Source organism: Hyaena hyaena, unplaced genomic scaffold, assembly GCF_003009895.1.
Source record: "Hyaena hyaena isolate Hyena2069 unplaced genomic scaffold, ASM300989v1 scaffold_13, whole genome shotgun sequence".
Taxonomy (NCBI): Eukaryota; Metazoa; Chordata; class Mammalia; order Carnivora; family Hyaenidae; genus Hyaena; species Hyaena hyaena.
In genome coordinates, this window is record NW_024080645.1 from 3,837,610 (window position 1) to 3,857,464 (window position 19,855).

General features: G+C 47.8%; 1 protein-coding gene across 1 annotated transcript; it reads left to right on the forward strand.

Moving 5' to 3' along the window:
- Positions 1 to 40: 40 nt before the first annotated feature.
- Positions 41 to 19,085, forward strand: WHAMM (WASP homolog associated with actin, golgi membranes and microtubules). The gene is made up of 10 exons (XM_039216514.1): positions 41 to 737; positions 2,292 to 2,465; positions 5,041 to 5,191; positions 6,264 to 6,433; positions 7,268 to 7,433; positions 9,321 to 9,508; positions 10,872 to 10,958; positions 11,195 to 11,290; positions 15,670 to 16,078; positions 18,322 to 19,085. Exons 1-10 carry the CDS (start codon positions 141 to 143, stop codon positions 18,624 to 18,626), a joined length of 2,343 nt encoding a protein of 780 aa, XP_039072445.1. The 5' UTR covers positions 41 to 140; the 3' UTR covers positions 18,627 to 19,085.
- Positions 19,086 to 19,855: the final 770 nt, after the last annotated feature.

The window sequence follows — 19,855 nt, forward strand, 5'->3', positions numbered from 1 at the left end:
TCCGGGGGAGGGAGCGGCGCCCGCGGGGCGCTGACGCGAGCGCAGTCCCGCAGGAATGTCGCCGGCCGCGGCCGGCCGCGGGGGCTGCGGGGAGGCCGGGCCCGCGCGAGCCGAGCCCTCCGGCCGCTGAGCCGCCGGCCATGGAGGACGCGCAGCCCGACAGCTTGGAGGGCTGGGTGCCGGTCCGCGAGGACCTCTTCGCCGTGCCCGAGCGGCACCAGCTGCGCTTCCTCGTGGCCTGGAACGACGCGGAGGGCAAGTTCGCGGTGACCTGTCACGACCGCACGGCGCAGCGGCGGCGGCGGCGCGAGGGGAGCCGGTCCGAGTCCGAGTCCGAGCCCGCCGCGTCGTCCCCGAGCTGGGCGGGCCTGCTGTCGGCCGCCGGGCTCCGCGGCGCGCACCGGCAGCTGGCGGCGCTGTGGCCTCCGCTGGAGCGCTGCTTCCCGCCGCTGCCGCCCGAGCTGGACGCGCGCGCCGGCGGGGCCTGGGGCCTGGGGCTCGGGCTGTGGGAGCTGGTGTGGCCGGCGCGCGAGGGCCCCGGCGACGCGGCGCTGCAGGAGCTGTGCGCGCGGCTGGAGCGCTACCTGGGCGAGGCGGCGAGCGGCTGCGGCGGCGCGGCGGTGCGCGACGCGCTCTTCCCGGCCGAGGGCGGCGCGGCCGACTGCGAGAGTCCGCGCGACTTCCGGGAGCGGGCCCTGCGCGCGCAGTGGGCCGCGGCGGGCGCGCGGCTGTGCCAGGTACGCGCCGGCCCCCTCCCGCCGCGCTCCGCTAGGGGTCGCTGCGGCGGTGCGGCCGGCGTGGGCGGGGAGGGGGCGGGCTGCCCGGGAGCCGGGCGGCGGGGGAGCCACGGACGGTGGGCGGGGCCTGGGCGGGGCCTGGGCGGGGCGCGCGCAGGTGCGCAGGTGCGCAGGTGCGCGTCACCTGTCGCGGAGCCGCGAGGCTGGGGCCGCGGCGAGCGCGGGCGGGTCGGGGTCCATTCTCGGTGCCAACCTCGTTGTCCGAAAACGCTGGCGGAGCCGGCTGTCGTGTGCGTCTTCGGGGAACGCGGAACCGGGGACGTCCCGTAGTGCACGTGGGGACCGACCACACGCATAGATGGAAACGCTTCCAGGTCCTGGGAAGAAGGGACCAGGAATAGCGGAGACCCACGGGGCCTCTAGGAGGAAGGCGGTGAAAGTAGCGCAGACTCGGTCAAATGGAAGCGGAGGGGGCTTGAGCTTTAGGTACCGATTTGGAATAGCGACAGGAGTGCTGTTTTAGACTTAAAGGAGGTCGTTCGGGGAACCGAACACTTCATTCCTTGGTAAACTTTCAGCACTTAAGGGGAGGGGGACCACAAGTTCACCGGAGGGTTTAGGAGAAAATATGGCGTGTGTGCGCCCAGTGTACTGTGGGTGCCCAAGAGTAGTGCTCTGACGCCTTGCCCGTTCTCATTATAGGCCATTCTTACTCTGGATGATTTTTTTCTGCCTTCTTTTGAATTTTGTTTAATGTTTCATTTTGAGAGAAGAGAGTAGGGGAAGAGGGAGGGACGGGGGGGGAAGAGAGAGAGAGAGAGAGAGAATCCCAAGCAAGGCTCTGGGCTGGCAGCGCAAAGTCCAATGGGGTGGGAGGGAGGGCTAAACCCAGAAGAGTGAGGTAATGACCTGAGCGAAATTAAGAGCCTAAGGTTAGTTTAACCGACTGAGCGGCCCCTCTGTGCATTCTTTCACAGAAGAGGGGTGTGAGAGAAGAATTCAGTCCCATTTCAAAATCTTAATTACATCTTCTCAAGCTACATAGAGAATGAGCTTTTTATATTAAAATGATTTTATAAAAGGAGTTAGTGGTGTCACACTACTGAATGATTACAGTAATGATATTCTACTGTGGCTATACCGGGATTTGATTTAACCGTTCTTGTTTTATTGTGCATTTTGGTCGGAGAACAATAGCTTTTCAATATTTAATCAGTATTTAAAATTTTAAAGTTTAGGACATTGGGGTGCCTGGGTGGCCCAGTGGGTTAAGCTTCTGACTCTTGGTTTTGGCTCAGGTCAGGATCTCATGGTTTTGTGAGTTCAAGACCCGAGTCAGGCTCTACGCTGGCAGCACAGAGCCTGCTTGGGATTCTCTCTCTTTCTCTCTCTGTCTCTGCCCATCGCCCACTCGCATGGTCTCTGTCTCTCTCAAAAATAAAGAAATAAAAAAAAGTTAAAGTTTAGAACATTAAGGTTTCTTAGTTTTGTTTGTTTGGTACGAGCTTATAAATACTGTCCATACTTGAGCTTTACTTACATTTTGCTTTCTAGGTCCTTCAGGGACATGATACAGCCCACACCATGGTGGCATTAATGAAAGTTTATCAAGAGGAAGATGAAGCCTACCAGGAACTAGTTATGGCGGCAACCACATTCTTCCAGTATTTGCTGCAGCCATTTAGGGATATGAGAGAAGTTGCAACCTTATGTAAGCTTGATATTTTGGTATGTTTTCTTTATATTTTTATTTTATCAGATCTACTATTTGTCACATTTTATTTCTTTCATCATATTTAAGTTTCAGTCTGTGTTTGCCCTTTGGGTTCACCCTTCTGTTTAGATGATAGTGTAGATATATCAAGCTTATTATTATTTAAAGAAACCTTTTTAATGTTTATTTAGTTTTGAGAGAGAGAGTGAGAGCACTAGTGGGGGAGGGGCAGAGAGAGACAGAGATACAGAATCCGAAGCAAGTTCCAGGCTCTGTGCTGAGAGCTCAGAGCCCGATGCAGGGCTCGAACTCATGAACCAAGAGATCATGACTTGAGCTGACATCAGACGCTTAACTGGCTGTGCCACCCAGGTGCCCTGATAAAAATAAACTTTAAATAGCAGGCCCTGGATCATAATTCATTAATTTAAATTTTAGTAAATGTTGCCATCATTCTTATTTCCTTGAGCTGTGAGACACCCCAGTGACCTCCTGTCAGGTTACAAAGGACCCCTCTAGTCCAGAGGCCTTTAAAGGCTTTCCTTGGGTCTCAGCCAACTGGAGTCAGAAGAGATCAGAGAGATCTCTTGATCTCTGCCCCTTGCACTGGGCCAGCCTCCATACACACACTGATGGCCGCTGCCGCACCACTGTCCTGTAGAAATGGCATCATGTTTAGATAAAACTCATGCCACTCAAACTTCTGGAGAACGTTGTTCTGTTCATTATTCTGAAAGCTTATGATTTGGATAGTTACTTCCTGCATGTTTTTTCTTTAATGAATAGCTTCATTGAGATGTAATTCATAGACCACACAGTTCACCTATTTAAGGTGTACAATTCAGTGGTTTTAAGTCTATTCATTTGTGCACCCATCACCACTGTCTAGTTCCAGAACATGTGTATCACCCCCAAAAGACACCCCATACCCATTAGCAGTCACTCGCCATTTCCTCCAACGCTGGGCGACCAGCTTTCCGCTACTGTGGCATTTCCCCACGCTGGACATTTCATCTTGTATGGGTTCATACAGTACGTGGTCCTTTGTGTCTGGCCCCTTTTATGCAGTGAGTTTTTGAGGCCTATCCATGTTGTAGCATGTACCAGAACTTCATTTCTTTTTATTGTCAAAAAGCAATTATTGTACAGATATAGCACATTTTACTTAGGCGTTTAGCAGTTGATGGACATTTAGGGTGTTTCCAGTTTGTGACTATTAGGAATAGTGCTGCTCTGAACATCTGTGTACAAGTTTGTGTGGCTTGTGTTTTCATTTCTCCTAGATGTATATCTCCTAGATGTATATCCGGAATTGCTGGGTCACAGGGTAACTATATTTAACGTTTTCAGAGAACCGTCAGATGGTTTTCCAATGCAGAAGTGTCCTTTTACATCCCTGCCAGGACTTGATAAGGGTTCCAGTTTGTCCACAGGATTGCCAACACTGTCTTTTTGATTCTAGCCAGCTGAGTAGATGTAAAGTGGTGTTTTGTGGTTTTGATTCACATTTCCCTGATGGCTAACCTGTGTGTGTGTGTGTGTGTGTGTGTGTGTGTCTATGTATATATATATACATTTTAAAAGTTTATTTACTTATTTTTAGAGAGAGACAGAGCGAGAGCAAGCAGGGGAGGGGCAGAGAGGGGGAGAGAGAGAGTCCCAAGCAGGCTCCTCACTTTTGTTGTTAGCTTTGCAGAAGAATTGGATGCCGAACGACAACTAGCACATGTCATAGTTATGAACATATAGATTTTACTATCTTTTAGGCTCTTGTATTATTTTTGCCCTCCAGAGAAGAATTATATTGCAAAGCTTCCTGCTGTGTCCCTTTCTAAAAGAAGCTGTAGCAACAGCTAACACTTGAACGCTGTGTATCAGGGCCTATACTGAATGTCTAGCAACACATATGGGATTTAAACAATTGTTTGTTTTTTTAAGTTTTATTTTTTATTTTAAAAACATTTTTTAATGTTTATTTTGAGAGAGAGAGAGAGACAGAACAGGAGCAGGGGAGGGCAGAGAGAGAGGGAGACACAGAATCTGAACAGGTTCCAGGCTCCCAAGCTGTCAGCACAGAGCCCGACACGGGGCTCGAATTCATGAACTGTGAGATCATGACCTGAGCTGAAGTTGGATGCTTAACGAACTGAGCCTCCCAGGCGCCCCTAATTTATTTTATTTTTTAAAGTAATTTCTACACCCAACCTGGGGGTTGAACTCACGACCCCGAGGTCAAGAGTTGCATGCTTCTCTGACTGAGCCAGCCAGGAGCCCCTAGTCAACTGTGTATTAGTAGAGAAACATAACTTGACAGCATGCCTCTCTAGAAAATGATATTCTAGTAATGCAGAATCAAAGTAGATTCTTATTTTTCTTTATGCCGCCGAGCATCCATTTGTCTTCTAGGTGGTGCCTAGCTTAGAGCCTTATTCATACTCAGTAAGGAATTGTTGAATGAATCAAATTTAATCAACTATGTAGTAGTAATAAAAGTAGTTGAAATAATGCCTGTAACCAATTTCCTTTCAATTTCCTATGGCTCTACACGACTCTTCTCTCTTACTGATACAGTGTCCCCTTCTTTTGTAGAAATCCTTGGATGAGGATGATCTGGGTCCTAAAAGGATAGTTGCCTTGCAGAAGGAAGCCAAAGAATGGAGCAGACGGGCTGAAGAAGCTATAGTCTCTATTCAGGACATCACGGTGAATTATTTTAAAGAAACAGTAAAAGCGTTAGCAGGTAACAGTTTAAAATTCTATACTAAGATGTGTGTAATTTTCATTTTATTTGAAAAACATTTGAGTGCCTCTTGAACACCAGGCACTGTGTTTTCTAGGAGCTGGGGATTCAGTGTAAGGAGAAGTACAAAGAGACACTGCACAGTCTAGTCTGGTGAGGGCAGAGCGATCTTGTTCTGTATTCACTCAGACACAGGGAGAACGGCAGTTGCAGCTGGCCACAAGAAGAAGGGAAGCACGGGGCTCTGAGAGCCACCAAGGGGAACGAGGCTCCTTCACTAGGTCAGTGAGGGCCTCTGGGAAGTGGCCCTTGCCCTGATCTGAAGGGTCAGTGGGAGCCGAGAGAGCATCGCCATGAGGGCAGAGTGTTCCAGGCAGGGGAACGGGCGCTCGCTCAGGCGCCCTGGCTGGAGGGGGCCTGGCGAGTGTGGCAGGTGTGAGGAGGGCAGAGCACAGGGGCTGGAGCAGAGCCTCATGGGAACCGGAGCCGCAGAGGGCAAGGAGGCAGAAGGCGGCGGGGGTGGGGGCGAGGACTTCTGTCTCATCTCTGAGTCGTTGTTGACGATGGCTCCAGACAGGACACCGAGTGGCTGCCAGCTGAAGTTACATTCATGAAGTGAAGTGCCACACGGCTATTAAGCAAGCTGCTCTAGATCTGCTTTTTCTGAATGGCGACACCTCCACGGTCTGTCAAGTGAAATAAGATACAAAAAAGAATGATGATCTAGTGGGGTGTTTTTGCTTATTTTTGGTTTTTGGTTCAAACTGCCTGTCTAGCTGGACACAGAAGCAGTCTGGAAGGTATGTGCACCAACGTGTAAGAAATAATCACCTCCAGTAGGTGAGATTCGGGATGTATTAATTCTTTTTTTTTTAAATGAAGTATCTAAAATTTTTATGTATGTATTTTTTTGCGACAATAAAAGGTCCTTAAAATAAAACATTTTTTTTTTAAAAAGACTGTTTGGTAAGTAATGTGGGTGGCGGTAAACAAAGAATTAGCTCGGGATACATTTTTTTCCCCTTTTGGCGAGTTGTAATTATGTTTTATCTCACTAATTCCAATCCAACAGGAATGCAGAAGCAGATGCAACAGGACGGGAAGAGGTTTGGCCAGGCTGCCTGGGCCGCGGCAACTCCCCGGCTAGAAAAACTCAAGCTGATGTTAGCCCAGGAGACGCTGCAGCTCATGAGGGCCAAGGAGTTGTGTTTAAATCACAAGAGAGCCGAAATTCAGGGAAAGGTAAGACAAAGATAAATGAAACTTCGTTTAAAAAAACATACTTTTTAGGGGCGCCCAGGTGGCTCCGTCGGTCTGACTCCTGGTTTCGACTCAGGTCATGATCTAGCACTTTGTGGGTCTGATCCCCGCGTCAGGCCCTCTGTTGACAGCGCAGAGCATGCTTGAGATTCTCTCTGTCTCTCTGCCCCTCCCTTGCTCCCTCACTTGCTCTTTCTCTTAAAAATAAATAAACTTAAAAAAATCTAAAATAACAAAAAAACACACTTTTAGGTCTCGCCTTTCTTTCCAAACGCTGTCACAGAGCTTCCGCACTCCAGTCACTGCAGGGTCTTGTCCTGGTGGGAGTTTAGACCGTGGAAGGTTGGCAGGAGGCTTCCTTCCGGTCAAGATGTTTTTGAAATATTATATTGTAGGACGCTCCTGATAATGCCACTGAGCTCAGCACCGAAGTAGGTGACAGACTTAAATCAATCAAGCGGTGTTGCAGCACAACTTGAGGGCAATAAAAAGGTACTTTAACCCAGGATCGTAGCCACTTAAATTTCTTCCTCTAAAGGTAGGACTTTGAAGCAGAAAACACCACAGGTGCCTCACTGCCACTTATTTTTCTCAAAACCTAAATGTTTTCGTATGTTTCAAGGGTAAATTAAAATATTTGTAACAAACATCAAGTAAGGCATTTTGTTTTATTAAATGAAATGGAAAAATTTTTCTTGTCTGTTAGTTTTATATTTGGTATTAAACAAAGAATAGAACATTGCTCAAATGCGTCTAATGTTGGCTTTTAATGCGCTCATTATTTAAACTTGCTCTTACTTTTTCCGTGAAAACCAGATGGAAGATCTTCCAGAACAAGAAAAAAATATAGATGTTGTAGATGAATTGGAAATACAATATTATGAAGTCCAATTAGAACTATATGAGGTTAAATTTGAGATATTAAAATATGAAGAAATACTGCTTTTAACACAGCTGGACTCAATTAAAAGGCTTATAAGAGGTAAGATTTATACTTAAATGTGTCTGTTAAAATGTTTAAATCACACCTAAGAAAATACCAAGACCATGTTACCACTTCTTCTGAGTTGTCTAAAACATCTACTGAAATCTCCTGAAGTTTCCTTTTAAGTTCTCTTCTGCAGATGATACCTTCATTGTCACACACACAGCAAACAAAGGGAACCCCAGTTCCGTCATCTATAGATACTGACATAGCCCTGTGTGTGTGCTGATGTGTATAAGTAAATAGCAATTTCTAAGCCAAAACTATATACCCTGTATAGTAGCCTCTTTTCATTTATTATGTACACACCATCTTTCCATTTCAGTAAGAAAAACATCAAAAACGTTAATGGCTGCACAGCATTGCATTATGCGTAAGTATCGTGCTTTCCAGCTTTTCACTCCGCGAACGGCAGTGTAGTTGGGGACCTTCCTCTACACGCCTTTGCATGTAAGAGAGTGTTTCCTTGGATGGAACTGCTGAGTCCAGGACAGAGCAAATTTTACATCTCGACACACACCTGCTAACACCATGGTCGTACTTTGATACACATTTTTTCCTCGCTTCTATTATTTTCTGACTTCTAAATTCCATACTGTACAATGGCCTTGTAGATCGAGGTTGTGCAGAAAGACTTCCCACAGCAGATTATGAAAAGAGCTGTTTCCCCATATTATACCATTCTTGTAAATTCTTGCCTTCCTGATAGGAGATGGCGTCTTGTAGTTTTCATTTCTTTAATCACAAGTGTAGCGGGCACGATTTTGTATGTGTACTGGATGTCTGTATTCTTTTGTTAACTGCCTATCCTTGGTCTTTGCCCATTTTTCTTGGGAATGTTCCCTTTCCATACTAAGGCTGTTATTCTGTTATCTGTCAAATGTTGTAAAGAATTCCTGTCATTTGCTTTCTCTTGCCTTACAGAAATACTTAATTTTTATGAAGTCACATCAGCTTCTGGTGAAGTCTTTCTGCATTTGATGTTATGCTTGGCAAAATGCTCCTCATCCCCAAACTATTTTATTTATGTTTTCTCTTATTATGTTTGTGAGTAAAAAAAGAAAAAAAAAAAAAAGATCTCTTTGGGCCTCCTGGGTGGCTCACTGGGTTAAGCCATACCAAATCTGAACATTTAATTGAATCCTGAGTATTCAAAAACTTTGCAGAAATTTCAGGTTATATGCATTTTACATGTTTAGGAAAGAATCCTGTTAAAAGACTTAATCCAGAAAGATGCATGCCAAATTGTTCAAAATGTTTCCCTCTGGCAATGGGCTTCCAAAGGTTTGGGAAAGGAAGAAAAGTTCACTTTCTATTTCACTTAGTTCTGTAGAGCTAGGGTTTGTTACAATTAGCATGTATTTTTAAAAGATACGTATGTAATCAAGATTAAGTATCTTTAAGGCTCCTTAATGACATACTGCTGGTAGAATGCAGGTTTCCTTTCTGGAGCTGCCGCGAGCCTGGACTGTTCATCTTCTAAGGAAGTAGTAAAAATGTATGCAAAGACTTTATGTTCAGATGTTCATCATGGTGAAATTGATAATAATGGAACTTGGAATATTCTAATGATAGAGAATGCTTAAATTAGAGAATACTACATGGCCATTGAAATTCTATTTCCATCAGATGGAAAATGTCCTCTTAGCATTGTTACTGCTTTTTGTGGCTGTGTGTGTGTGTGTGTGTGTGTGTGTGTGTGTATGTGTATGTATGTATGTATGTGTCTACACCCCCACTTACTCATACACACACAACACACACACACACAAATGTCAATAGCAGTTCTCCCTGGGTGATGAGGTGACAAGTCATCAGTACTCTCTCCTTACATTTAATTTTTTTATACCAAACATGTTTTAAATATCACCACTATGTTTCTAGATAAAGAGGGTGAAGTTGTCTATTATGACCCATGTGAAAGTCCAGAGGAACTCGAAGCTGTCGGAGCTGTGATGGGGCTGCGGGGTGACGAGGCCCTGGAGATGGAAGAGCTGCGCCGGCAGTGCCGGCGCCTGGAGTCTAAGCGGGGTAGGATATGTGTCCGGAGGGCCTGTCTCAGGAATAGACAGGTAGGTGCGCCGGCAGCTGTCCCCGCCCCCCGCCTGGGGGTTTGTCTACTCAAGAGAAGGCTTTTGACCAAGAGTCATTAGTTTCTTGTGTGTTTCTATAGATACCAGTGGCTGCAATTATATATATATTTTGATATATATATATATATATATATATATATATAACTTTTTTTTGAAAAGGATTCTGTGTCTTTCAGGATTTAAGCATTTACCATAATCTCTAGATTTTAGTCATCCATTCAGCAATTGTTTGTTGAATGCCTGTTACATACACAGGTATTTTTAAAATCACAATAAGTAGAAACTTCTAATAATCAGCTATAGTGAATTCTAAAATTTATTGTAAATCATTGACTGTGGAATATTAGAAATAATATTCAGCTCATTTCAATCCTTATATTTGGTGAGTAGGTTTTTTCCTTAATTTTTAAAAACTCCAGGATTATGGGGCACCTGGGTGGCTGAGTCGATTAAGCATCTGACTCTTCTTGATTTCAGCTCAGGTCATGATCTCAGGGTTTGTGGGTTAGGGCCCCGTGTCGGGCTCTGTGCTGATGGTGCTGAGTCTGCTTGGGATTCTCTGTCTCTGTCCTTCCCCCATGCTCTCTCTCTCAAAATAGACAAAAGTTAAAAAAAAACCCAAAACTCCATGAATGCATAAAAGGTAATATACCTTGGTGCACCTGAGTGGCTCTGTCAGTTGAGTGTCCAATCTTGACTTCAGCTAAGGTCATGATCGCAGGGTTGTGGGATTGAGCCCCGAGTCAGGCTCTGTGCTGAACATGGAGCCTGCATCAGATTTTCCCTCTTTGTCCCTCCTCTGCTCATGTTTTCTCTAAAATTAAAAAAAAAAAAAAGAAAAAAAGAAAAAGTAATATACCTTAAGAACGGTTAAGCCTAGTTAAAATACAGTTTTTAATATAATTTTTCAGGTATTTGTAGGTTGGATATAGTCATGAAGTTATGGTTGGAAATACTGTTGTAATGTGAAGAGAGGGGTTTAAAATAATCACACTGCAACAGATTCTTAGGACACAAGCCATTTAAGAATGGGGGGCTAAAAAAAAAAAAAAAGAAGGGGGGGCTGCCTGTGTGTCCTCTCACTTCCACTTGGTGGATTTGCTTTTTCGTCTTTCATGGCGCTGAATCACAGCTGTGGCCCTCTGGGTACCATGGGTCCCTGTAAGGCGCCAGTCAGCACATATCACAGCACTGAGCGGAGGCAGGACCCTGGCACCACAGAACTCCTACTAACGAATGCCTTACATGACAGCACAAATATAGTGCCTTCTTCTTTTAAACTTTGAAGCAGTAGCTACAGTAACATTAAGAACCACGTAGGTGACTTGTGTCATTCTCCCAGGATCAGTGCAGAGAGAACCATCGGCTCCGACTACAACTGGCTGCAGAAAGCATGAAACGTTTTCATCAGCATCACAGCATCCAGATGGTAAGTGGTCGAAAGAAGATGTTTTGTATTTGCGTAACGGGACTCGCTGACTTAAATCCGTGGCCACTGGGGCTCTGCTGCCCTGGACAGGCAGCTGCCAGCCTGGACCCTGAGGAGCCTGAGGTTCAGCCTGGGGAGGGGACGGGGGGTGAGATGGGGGAGGTGCTAACACTGGGTCACAGACCCTGTCCTTCTTAGTTTGAGAAATTGACAAATATATGTTTGCTTAAATATAGAGAAGAGACAAGATAAAAGAAGAAGAGCGAAAGAAAAAAGAATGGATAAACCAGGAGCGCAAGAAAACACTCCAGCGACTGAGAGCGTTTAAAGAGGTAAGTTCTAAGGGTGCCTGGGTGGCTCAGTTGGTTAAACATCTGACTTCAGCTCCGGTCATGATCTCACAATCTGTAAGTTTGAGCCCCATGTCAAGCTCTGTGCTGACAGCGTGGAGCCTGGAGCCTGCTTTGAAATCTGTGTCTATCTCTTTCTATGCGCCCCTTCCCTGCTCAGCTTTGTCTTTCTCTCTCTCTCTCTTTCTGAAAAATAAACATTAGAAAATATTAAATAAAGAGGTAAATCCTAGAAATAATTACTTCACGTCCATTTTCTGGAGAAATGAAGACTTGTATAATGTATAGTGAACTGATAATTTGGAACACAGAACGTTTCTCAAATGCCATTAGTTTTAGAATAGAAGTAACAAACAAGAATGTTAGCACGTTAACATTTTTGATATTGCCAGACAGCAGGGTTCCTGCCCTCCCCTCCTGACCCAGTGGTGCTGACTCAACACCACGCTGTTGACCACACAGAAAAACTGAAAACAGTTAAATTGCCCTCCACCTTAGCTTGCTTTTTGCTGACTTCTAACAAACAATTCTTTAAAATGCAGTCAAGGAGGGGCGCCTGGGTGGCTCAGTTAAGTGTCTGACTTCACTCATGATCTCATGGTTTGTGGAATTAAGCCCCACATCAGGCTTGATGCTGTCAGTGCAGGACCCACTTTGGATCCTCTGTCCCTGTCTCTCTGCCTCTCCCCTGCATGCATTCTCTCTCTCAAAACTAAACATTTAAAAAAATAAAAAATAAAACAAATGAAATGCAGTCAAGGAAGCCCTGTGAAAGAGTATCGTTAAGTGCTCTGTTAAAAGTGAATAGGTTTAAAAACAAGTAGCCACTTATTTAAAAATAATTTTAAACTAGTTGAATATAAAACAAATCTGTTGTCATACACAGACCCAAGATTGTAGCTGCCCGGAGGGAGGACAGCCCACTCCCACACAGGACTCCGGGGTCAGGCCTTGAAGGTGTGCTGTGCTACTAACAAGGAAACGGGCCACTAGAGTGATAAATCAGGACCCGCTGACCTCAGCTGGTTTTCTGATGTGCTCACTACTCTGCTCATTAACGAGCACCTGCTGCATACCAGCCTGGTGCTAGACACTTCCCGTTCCTTCTCATTTAATTCCTAACCCCGCGGCCCGCGGCACTGGTTAATGGAACCCGGATGGAGGACGGATCCAGGGGTGCAAGTCCGGCTCTTTAGCCCCGAAGCGTCCGATCAGGGATCAGTCTTTCAAACACGGAGATGGGACGGATAGACCGATGGAAGGTGACAGAATCAGGCCACCTATGCTCTCAACGATGAATTAAAAAATCTAACATGTTGGCCTCACATTGGTGGTGGTCTGGAACAGAACCGAGTTGTCTCCGAGGTGTGCGAGCTGAGGGCTTTGTGGTCCTTGGAGGTGTGGATCTCTGGGGGGGGGTGGGAGGGAGGAGTGTGTGGGCTTTACATGCAGGTGAGGAACCTTGAGAATTGAGTCTCCTCCAGCCTCCTAGCAGTCACTTGTGAAGAGGCTCCAGAAAAGCCCAGAAGTTTTTAAGATGTACAAACAGAAGTGTCCTCTGTAGAATGAGGGGCGTCTGTGTTTACCAACGTAGTGCTATCCTCCCAGGGGACAAAGCCAATAGGAGCCCATTCAGAAGGGAGTAAGTAGAAGAGAGAGAAGACTGGAAGTGATTCCCTTGATATGTGACACTTGTTGAGCCCCGACAGGTTGTTTTTAAGTATCGGAGGGGCAGTTATGTTAGGAGGTAATGGATTTGGTGTGTCCTGGGGGAGTCCTGGGGAGAGAGACTCCCAGCATTGGAAGGCAGAACCCAACAGGCCAGGGTCACAGCAACACGCTGATGCCAGGAGGGGTCCTTGGGGTTTGGGGACGGTTGGATGAGCCCCTGGTCCAGGGTTTCTAGGATTCTGATTCTACCGGCATGTGATGACTGAAATGCACGGCATGGTGGCTGCGTGACCAGCAACAGCATCCGTGAGGTGTGGGGCTTGTTGCCATCACCCTGTTGTCATGGAAAGGCTTAGAAAAAGGTGCGGGGGAGAGAAATACAGGCATACCTCGGACACTGCAGGTTCAGCTCCAGGCCACCACGATGAAGCGAGTCAAATGAATGTTTTGGTTTCCCAGTGCATATAAAACTGTGTTTTACACTACAGTGTGTTAAGTGTGCAAATAATAGCATTAGGTCTACAAAAAAGTACGTATCTTAATTTTAAAATATTTTATTGCTAAAAAATGCCCTCCTCCGAGCTTTTAGCAAGTTGTACCATCTCTGCTGGTGGAGGGTCTTGCCTCGCTGTCGATGGCTGCTGACTGATCAGGGCGGTGGCTGCAGAAGGTGGGGGGCTGGGCCGTTTCTTAGAATGAGACGGCAGTGAAATTTACTGTCTTACCCAGGCACAGTTTGGGCGCCCCAAAAACAACTGTAATAGTAACAGCAAAGATCTCTTGGGGCGCCTGGGTGGCTTAGTCAGTGAAGAGTCCGACTTTCGCTTAGGTCATGATCTCGCGGTTCATGGGTTCGAGCCCCGCGTCGGGCTCTGTGCTGACTGCTAGCTCAGAGCCTGGAGCCTGTTTCGGTCTGTGACTCCCTCTCTCTGACCCTCCCCTGCTCACGCTGTCTCTCTCTCTCCTAGAAAAAAAATAAATAAAAAAAAAATTAAAAAAAAAAAATCTCTGATCACAGATCACCATAACAATGATGAAAAAGTCTGAAATATTGCAAGAATTGCCAAAATGTGACACAGAGACACAAAGTGAGTAAATGCTATTGGAAAAATAGCACCGATAGACTGACTCAGGGTTGCCACGAACCTTCAATTTGTAACAAAAAAAAAAAAATGCAATTTTTGCAAAGCAAAATAAAACAAAGGGCAATAAGATGAGACATGCCTATATTCTGTATCATGGATTGTCCTTTTGATACATTACTACTAAATCTACATTAGTATTGTCACATTGTAAACATCCTCTGCCAGTGTCTTTTTTCACTTAAATTATATGGAGATGTATTCTTATATATATAGATCTAGTTCATTTTAATGGCTATGTAGTATTAACATTTTATGTGTTCTGTTGGCTAGTCAGTGCATTCATTAGGGACCACCTTCCCACCACTCAGGATTCATTTTATATAAGATTATGGTTTTTTATTTTAACATTTTCTAATGTTTATTTTTGAGATTGAGTGGGGGAAAGAGGGGGAGACAGAGGACCCAAAGCAGGCTTTGTACTGACAGCAGAGAGCCTGATACGGGGCTCGAACCCATGAACCACCAGATCACTGCCTGAGGTAAAGCTGGATGCTTAACCTACTGAGCCACCCAGGCGCTCCTAAGGTTATGTTTTTACTTGTCAAACTAAAACCTGAGAGACCAGAATGTTTTATTTTTTGTTTTTTCTTTTTTTTAATGTTTATTCTTTATTTTATTTTTGAAAGAGAGAAAGCATGAGCAGGGGATAGGGGCAGAGAGAGAGAGAGAGAGAGAGAGAGAGAGAGAGAATCCCAAGCAGGGTCTCTGCCGTCAGTACAGAGCCCTACGTGGGGCTCAAACTCATGAACTCCAATCATGACCTGAGCCGATATCAAGAGTCTGGCACTTGGGGCACCTGGGTGGCTTAGTCGGTTAAGCATCCGACTTTCGCTTGGGTCATGATCTCGCAGTTCGTGGGTTCGAGCCCTGCGTCGGGCTCTGTGCTGACTGCCAGCTCAGAGCCTGGAGCCTATTTCGGAGTCTATGTTTCCCTCTCTCTCTGACCCTCCCCTGCTCACGCTGTCTCTCTCTCTCTCCTAAAAATAAATAAAACATTTAAAAAAAAAAAAAAAGAGTCTGGCACTTAACCTGAGCCACCCAGGCACCCTGAGACCAGAACATTTTACATTTTTAAATTATAAAGTTTACTGTAAACCTAAAAATTAGAGAAAAGAAACGTGATAACCATCACTTTGAGGTCCACTCGGGGAATTTTTCATACAGCTGTTTTATGTGGTTGTGAATTTAACACTGCGTCATCTGTACTCTCTTAGGATGTTCCACGACTTCGTACTATTTATGATTTTTCACTGCTACCTACTATCTTAAATAAATTCACCAGAGTTTTCTTAAGTAACTTCCTGTTGCTGCGTGTCAGGCTTACTGCTCATGCCATAAACAGCAGTGTTTGCCTCTGCGTGTCCCCTGCCCTGCTTATCAGAGAGAAGTGTTTCGGGGGTCTGAATGCTTCCTCCGCAGGTACAGACTAGGTAGGCAGGCTGGCCGTCCAGGGTGACGGGGAGCCACTCAGAACAACAGCACTTAAACCAAGTCTCAGCCTTCGAAGGTTCGAGGCCGGTTTCTGACCCCGTGTTTCCTTGCCAGAGGCGCCCGGGCGGGTCCGCAGTGAAGTCACCGGGCTCAGGGGCTGTGGCCCCGCACCTGCCCGCCAGGCTAACCCCATGGATGGCTGCGTCCTCCAGGGAGACCCCTGAAGGCAGCGAGGCAAAAACCCGTGAGGATCAGGACTGTTCTGGAAATACCGACCCCAGCTCCGTTCCAGCTGGTGACCAAACACACCCCGAACCCAGTGAGGAACTGTCGCCGCCGCCACCGCCGCCTCCGCCACCACCTCTCCCTGCTCCGCCCTTCCCCGGTCCGGCCGCAGCAGATCGCCATGACTCGGCCCTGAGGACTTCAGTCATGGTCACAGACGAGCCGCTTCCCCTGCAGTGTGAGCCACGCACGGCAAGAGCGCGCCACTGCGCAGCCGCAGCCGGACCCCGAGGCCCAGGTAACCTGCGGCTGCTCTGCCCCGCTGGGCACCGGGGGCGGGGGAGGTGGGGAGTGGGGGGAAGGGCAATCATCCCCCCCCCCTGCCCCATCAGTCTCTGTCACCGTTCTCTATAGTCTTAAAATTCCCCAGTGCTTGCTCCTTTAGTATCGCTCTCTGGCTGCAGGGTTAGTACAGCATAGTCTGTTTCATAAGTGCTAACTCGCCTTGAAGAACCCAGGTCTACACTCGGTGGTCACCTGACTTAGGATCTCTGTGGACGCATCACCTGTTTCAGGTCCTTAAGACTTCGCCCCTAGAATTCTTCTCCGTGTTCCTTCCAGTGCAGCTTACTGTTGTGTCTGCAAGTCATTTACAGAATTAAGTTAGTGCGTCCTAAGTGGAATACCAGTTGGCACTTACTGCCCAGGAATGTTAGAATATTCCTGGCTGTTCTTCAGACTGACCGGTGGACTGAGAAATCTCATTTAGGGAGAACTTTCTAAAATGATGCGGTCAAAAAAAAAAAAAAAAAAGCGGACCACGTCTTGCCTTTGCAAGTACGTACACTGAACACCCCCTGATACTCTGTTTAGGAGGGCTCTGGTTCTGACCCGGATCCGCTGACTGCTGAGACTGGCTTAAATCCGCCCAGACTCAGGGCCTGGGGCCGGGGCGGGGGGGGTGTTAGGTAAACGTGTGCACGTGTTACAAAGACTACGCCTGAGCGCCCCCACCCAGAACGGGCAGGGTCCCCACAGCAGGTGATGTGATGGTTCTGGTTACGGGATTCTGCGCATTCTGAGTTCACAGGTCACTGTACCCAGAAGCCGGCACAGATGAAAATGTGCATAGGCCCGCTTCCAGGGGTTTGCAGCCACAGGGGAGTCCCCGAGCAGAGCTCACATGCTCCCGCCCGGGGTTTGGATGTGGGCAGACCTCTGTGGGGGCTCATCCCGGTTCCTGGTTAACGCACACGGTGTCAGGAGGCCCTCAACACACACACACACACACACACACACACACACACACACACACACAGCCTCATTTCACTGCAAAGACTAAAAAAGTGTGAGTTAGCACCCAAAATGCTTGAGTGTGAAACTTTGTTACTCCTGGAAGGGAGCTGTGAGAACACGTTGTGGGTTTAACTCCACGCTGAACTAGCATTTTGTTAGAGGATGGCCTCTCAGTCCTGAACCGGAAACGACTCCCAGTCTTGAAGCCTCACCAGGACACCTCTACATTAGCGACCACCGCCATGCCCCCATCTCCTGGAGGCCGAGGTAAAAGATTTTATGGGGGTCTCAAGGTGCCTGAGTAAAAAATAGCTCCCCTTCACCCAGGCCTTGAAACTCGGATCGAATTTGTTTTGGCAGCATTTTGCATCCTGAGGTGGAAGGTGTGCATTAGGCTCAGGGTAACCAGCGTGGGTAGAATTAACGGGTAGAGAGGCACCAGCCCCGCCGCCTCTAGGCTCATGGAGCCGCTGACTCAAGTTTACTTCCAGCCTTTTCCTGTGCACAAACCCCCTCCTGTCACCACCACAGAGAGAGTCACCACTGACTAACATCCAAGAGTGGTGAAGTTAAGGGGCGCCTGGGGGCTCCATCGGTTAAGCGTCCAACTTCAGCTCAGGTCATGATCTCCTGAGTTCAAGCCCCGCATTGGGCTCTGTGCTGACAGCTCGGAGCCTGGAGCCTGCTTCAGATTCTGTGTCTCCCTCTCTCTGTCCATTCCCCAACTCATGCTCTGTCTCTGAAAAATGAATAAACCTTAAAATAAAAAAAAAAAAAGAGTGAAGTTAGTGAAATACAGCAGGCGCACTGTAGGGAAGGAACATGGAGGAGATGCAATTCACTGAAATTGTGTGCAGCTCTCGTGCGTATTGGATCAGATCGTTTACACCCCAGGTACTCACCCTCTTCAGGCTCACACAAGAAGACAACATCTGCATCTTGCAAAACAGTCATCGTGACAAAAGGTGTGTGTGACTGTGCCTGAGTCGCTGTGGCTTTGAGGGAGTGGTGGGCAGTGAGTGGCCAAGGTGATAAATATGAGCGATGAGGCCACCCTGTGTTCAGACAGGGAGCCAGTGGTTGGCCTTTCTAGCAGGTGTGCAGAGCATTGTTTTCGTGGAACGACTGCGGAAACCATGTTATTAACCCGTGTGCGACTTAACGCATAACTAGTACAACGCCTGGCATCTTGGGGAGAGAGAGTTTGGTTTCTTGACCGCACCTGCTCTGTTGGCTCAATTTCAGGGTCTATGGATGAAGTGCTGGCCTCCTTAAGGAGCAGCAGGAGCCCTCTGCAGAGAGCGGAAGTGACCGCCTCGCCCCTGCCCCGCGCCTCCTTCAGTGAGCAACTTCTGGCTGCCATAAGGCGGGGGGTCAAACTGAGGAAGGTTCACGCCGCCCTTGACCTGAGCCCCAGCAGCAAGCCGCCCAGTGACCTGGAGAGAAGTATCAAGGCCGCACTGCAGAGAATCAAGAGAGTGTCGGCCGCCTCGGAGGAGGACGAGGAGGACGGCGATGAGCTGAGCCCCGGCAGCGAGTGGGACGGCTGAGCTGCCCGCCGCGGCCCCCGGCACCGCCCAGGAAGCGTGAGCGAGACGCAGGCCCGAGGCCTGTTCTGGAAGGCGTGTGAACGGGTGGACCGGCCGCGTGCCAGCCCCGGAGACCAGCGGGGCTTCGAGCCATGTGGGGCCGTCTCTTGAAGGTCGTGGCTCTGAAAGTCAGGGCAGGCAGCAGGGACGAGGGGACCTACGCACCGAACCGTAGCCGGATGTGAGAACCCGCGGCATCACTGGCGTGAGACAAGAGTGTTTGTTTCTCACCGAGGGTTCTCTACGACCGTTCCCTTACTCCGAGACTACGTTCAGCCGCGCTGTTGTACTACTGACCGTGTCCCCGGTCTGGACCAGCGGCCTCCTCACGCTTAACGGCTTGAACATGGGGGCGCCTGGGGGGCTTGGTCAGCTGAGCGTCCGACTCCTGATTTTGGCTCAGGTCACCATCTCAAGGTCGTGAGATCAAGCCCCGCGTCGGGCTCTGCGCTGTGACAGCACAGAGCCTGCTTGGGATTCTCTCCCTCTCTGCCCCTCCCCGGCCCATGCACTTGCACACTCTCTAATAAATAAACAAAACAAAATAAAGGCCTGAATATGAAGGTGGTTTTAGCAAGAATCAGAGTAAACTGCTTATATTCAGGAATTATTTTAAGTGAAATATATTTTATGTATCAAGTATATATATAAACTTTAATAATAAAGAACTATTTCTAATCCATCAGTGTGATTCATGAGGAAATGAAACACTATCTGAACACAGCTGTCCCTGTCTGGTGGGGGGGGGGCAGGAGGGGTTCAAGTTTTTAACAAGATTTCAGATGAATACTTGCTAAGCAAATGCTAAGGGTGAGGGAACAAAGCTCCCTCAGGAACTCAAGTCTTGTGCTGTAATCTTTCCTCCTCACTTCGTGTTACCTTCGGGGAGGGGAAGGGGCAAACGCAAGGCGGCCTGTCCGCTCGTGTCTCAGACCGTCCAGAGCGTCCGCACTAACCCCACAGCTCTCACCACGGCCACGGCAATCCCGGGTTCCCACCTTCCTTTACTTCCAAAGAAAAGTGATTTACCAAAACCTGTTGTAGTTCCGGTTTCTTCTGAGCTAACCACACCCTGATAGGGTCCGCCGGAGGGGCTTCTGCTTGGAGGGATCTGGAACCTTCTGCTGCCACAGCCTCCACTGCCTCGTGTGGCTAGACATTACTTCAGCGTGGCCGCTGTCCGGTGGCTC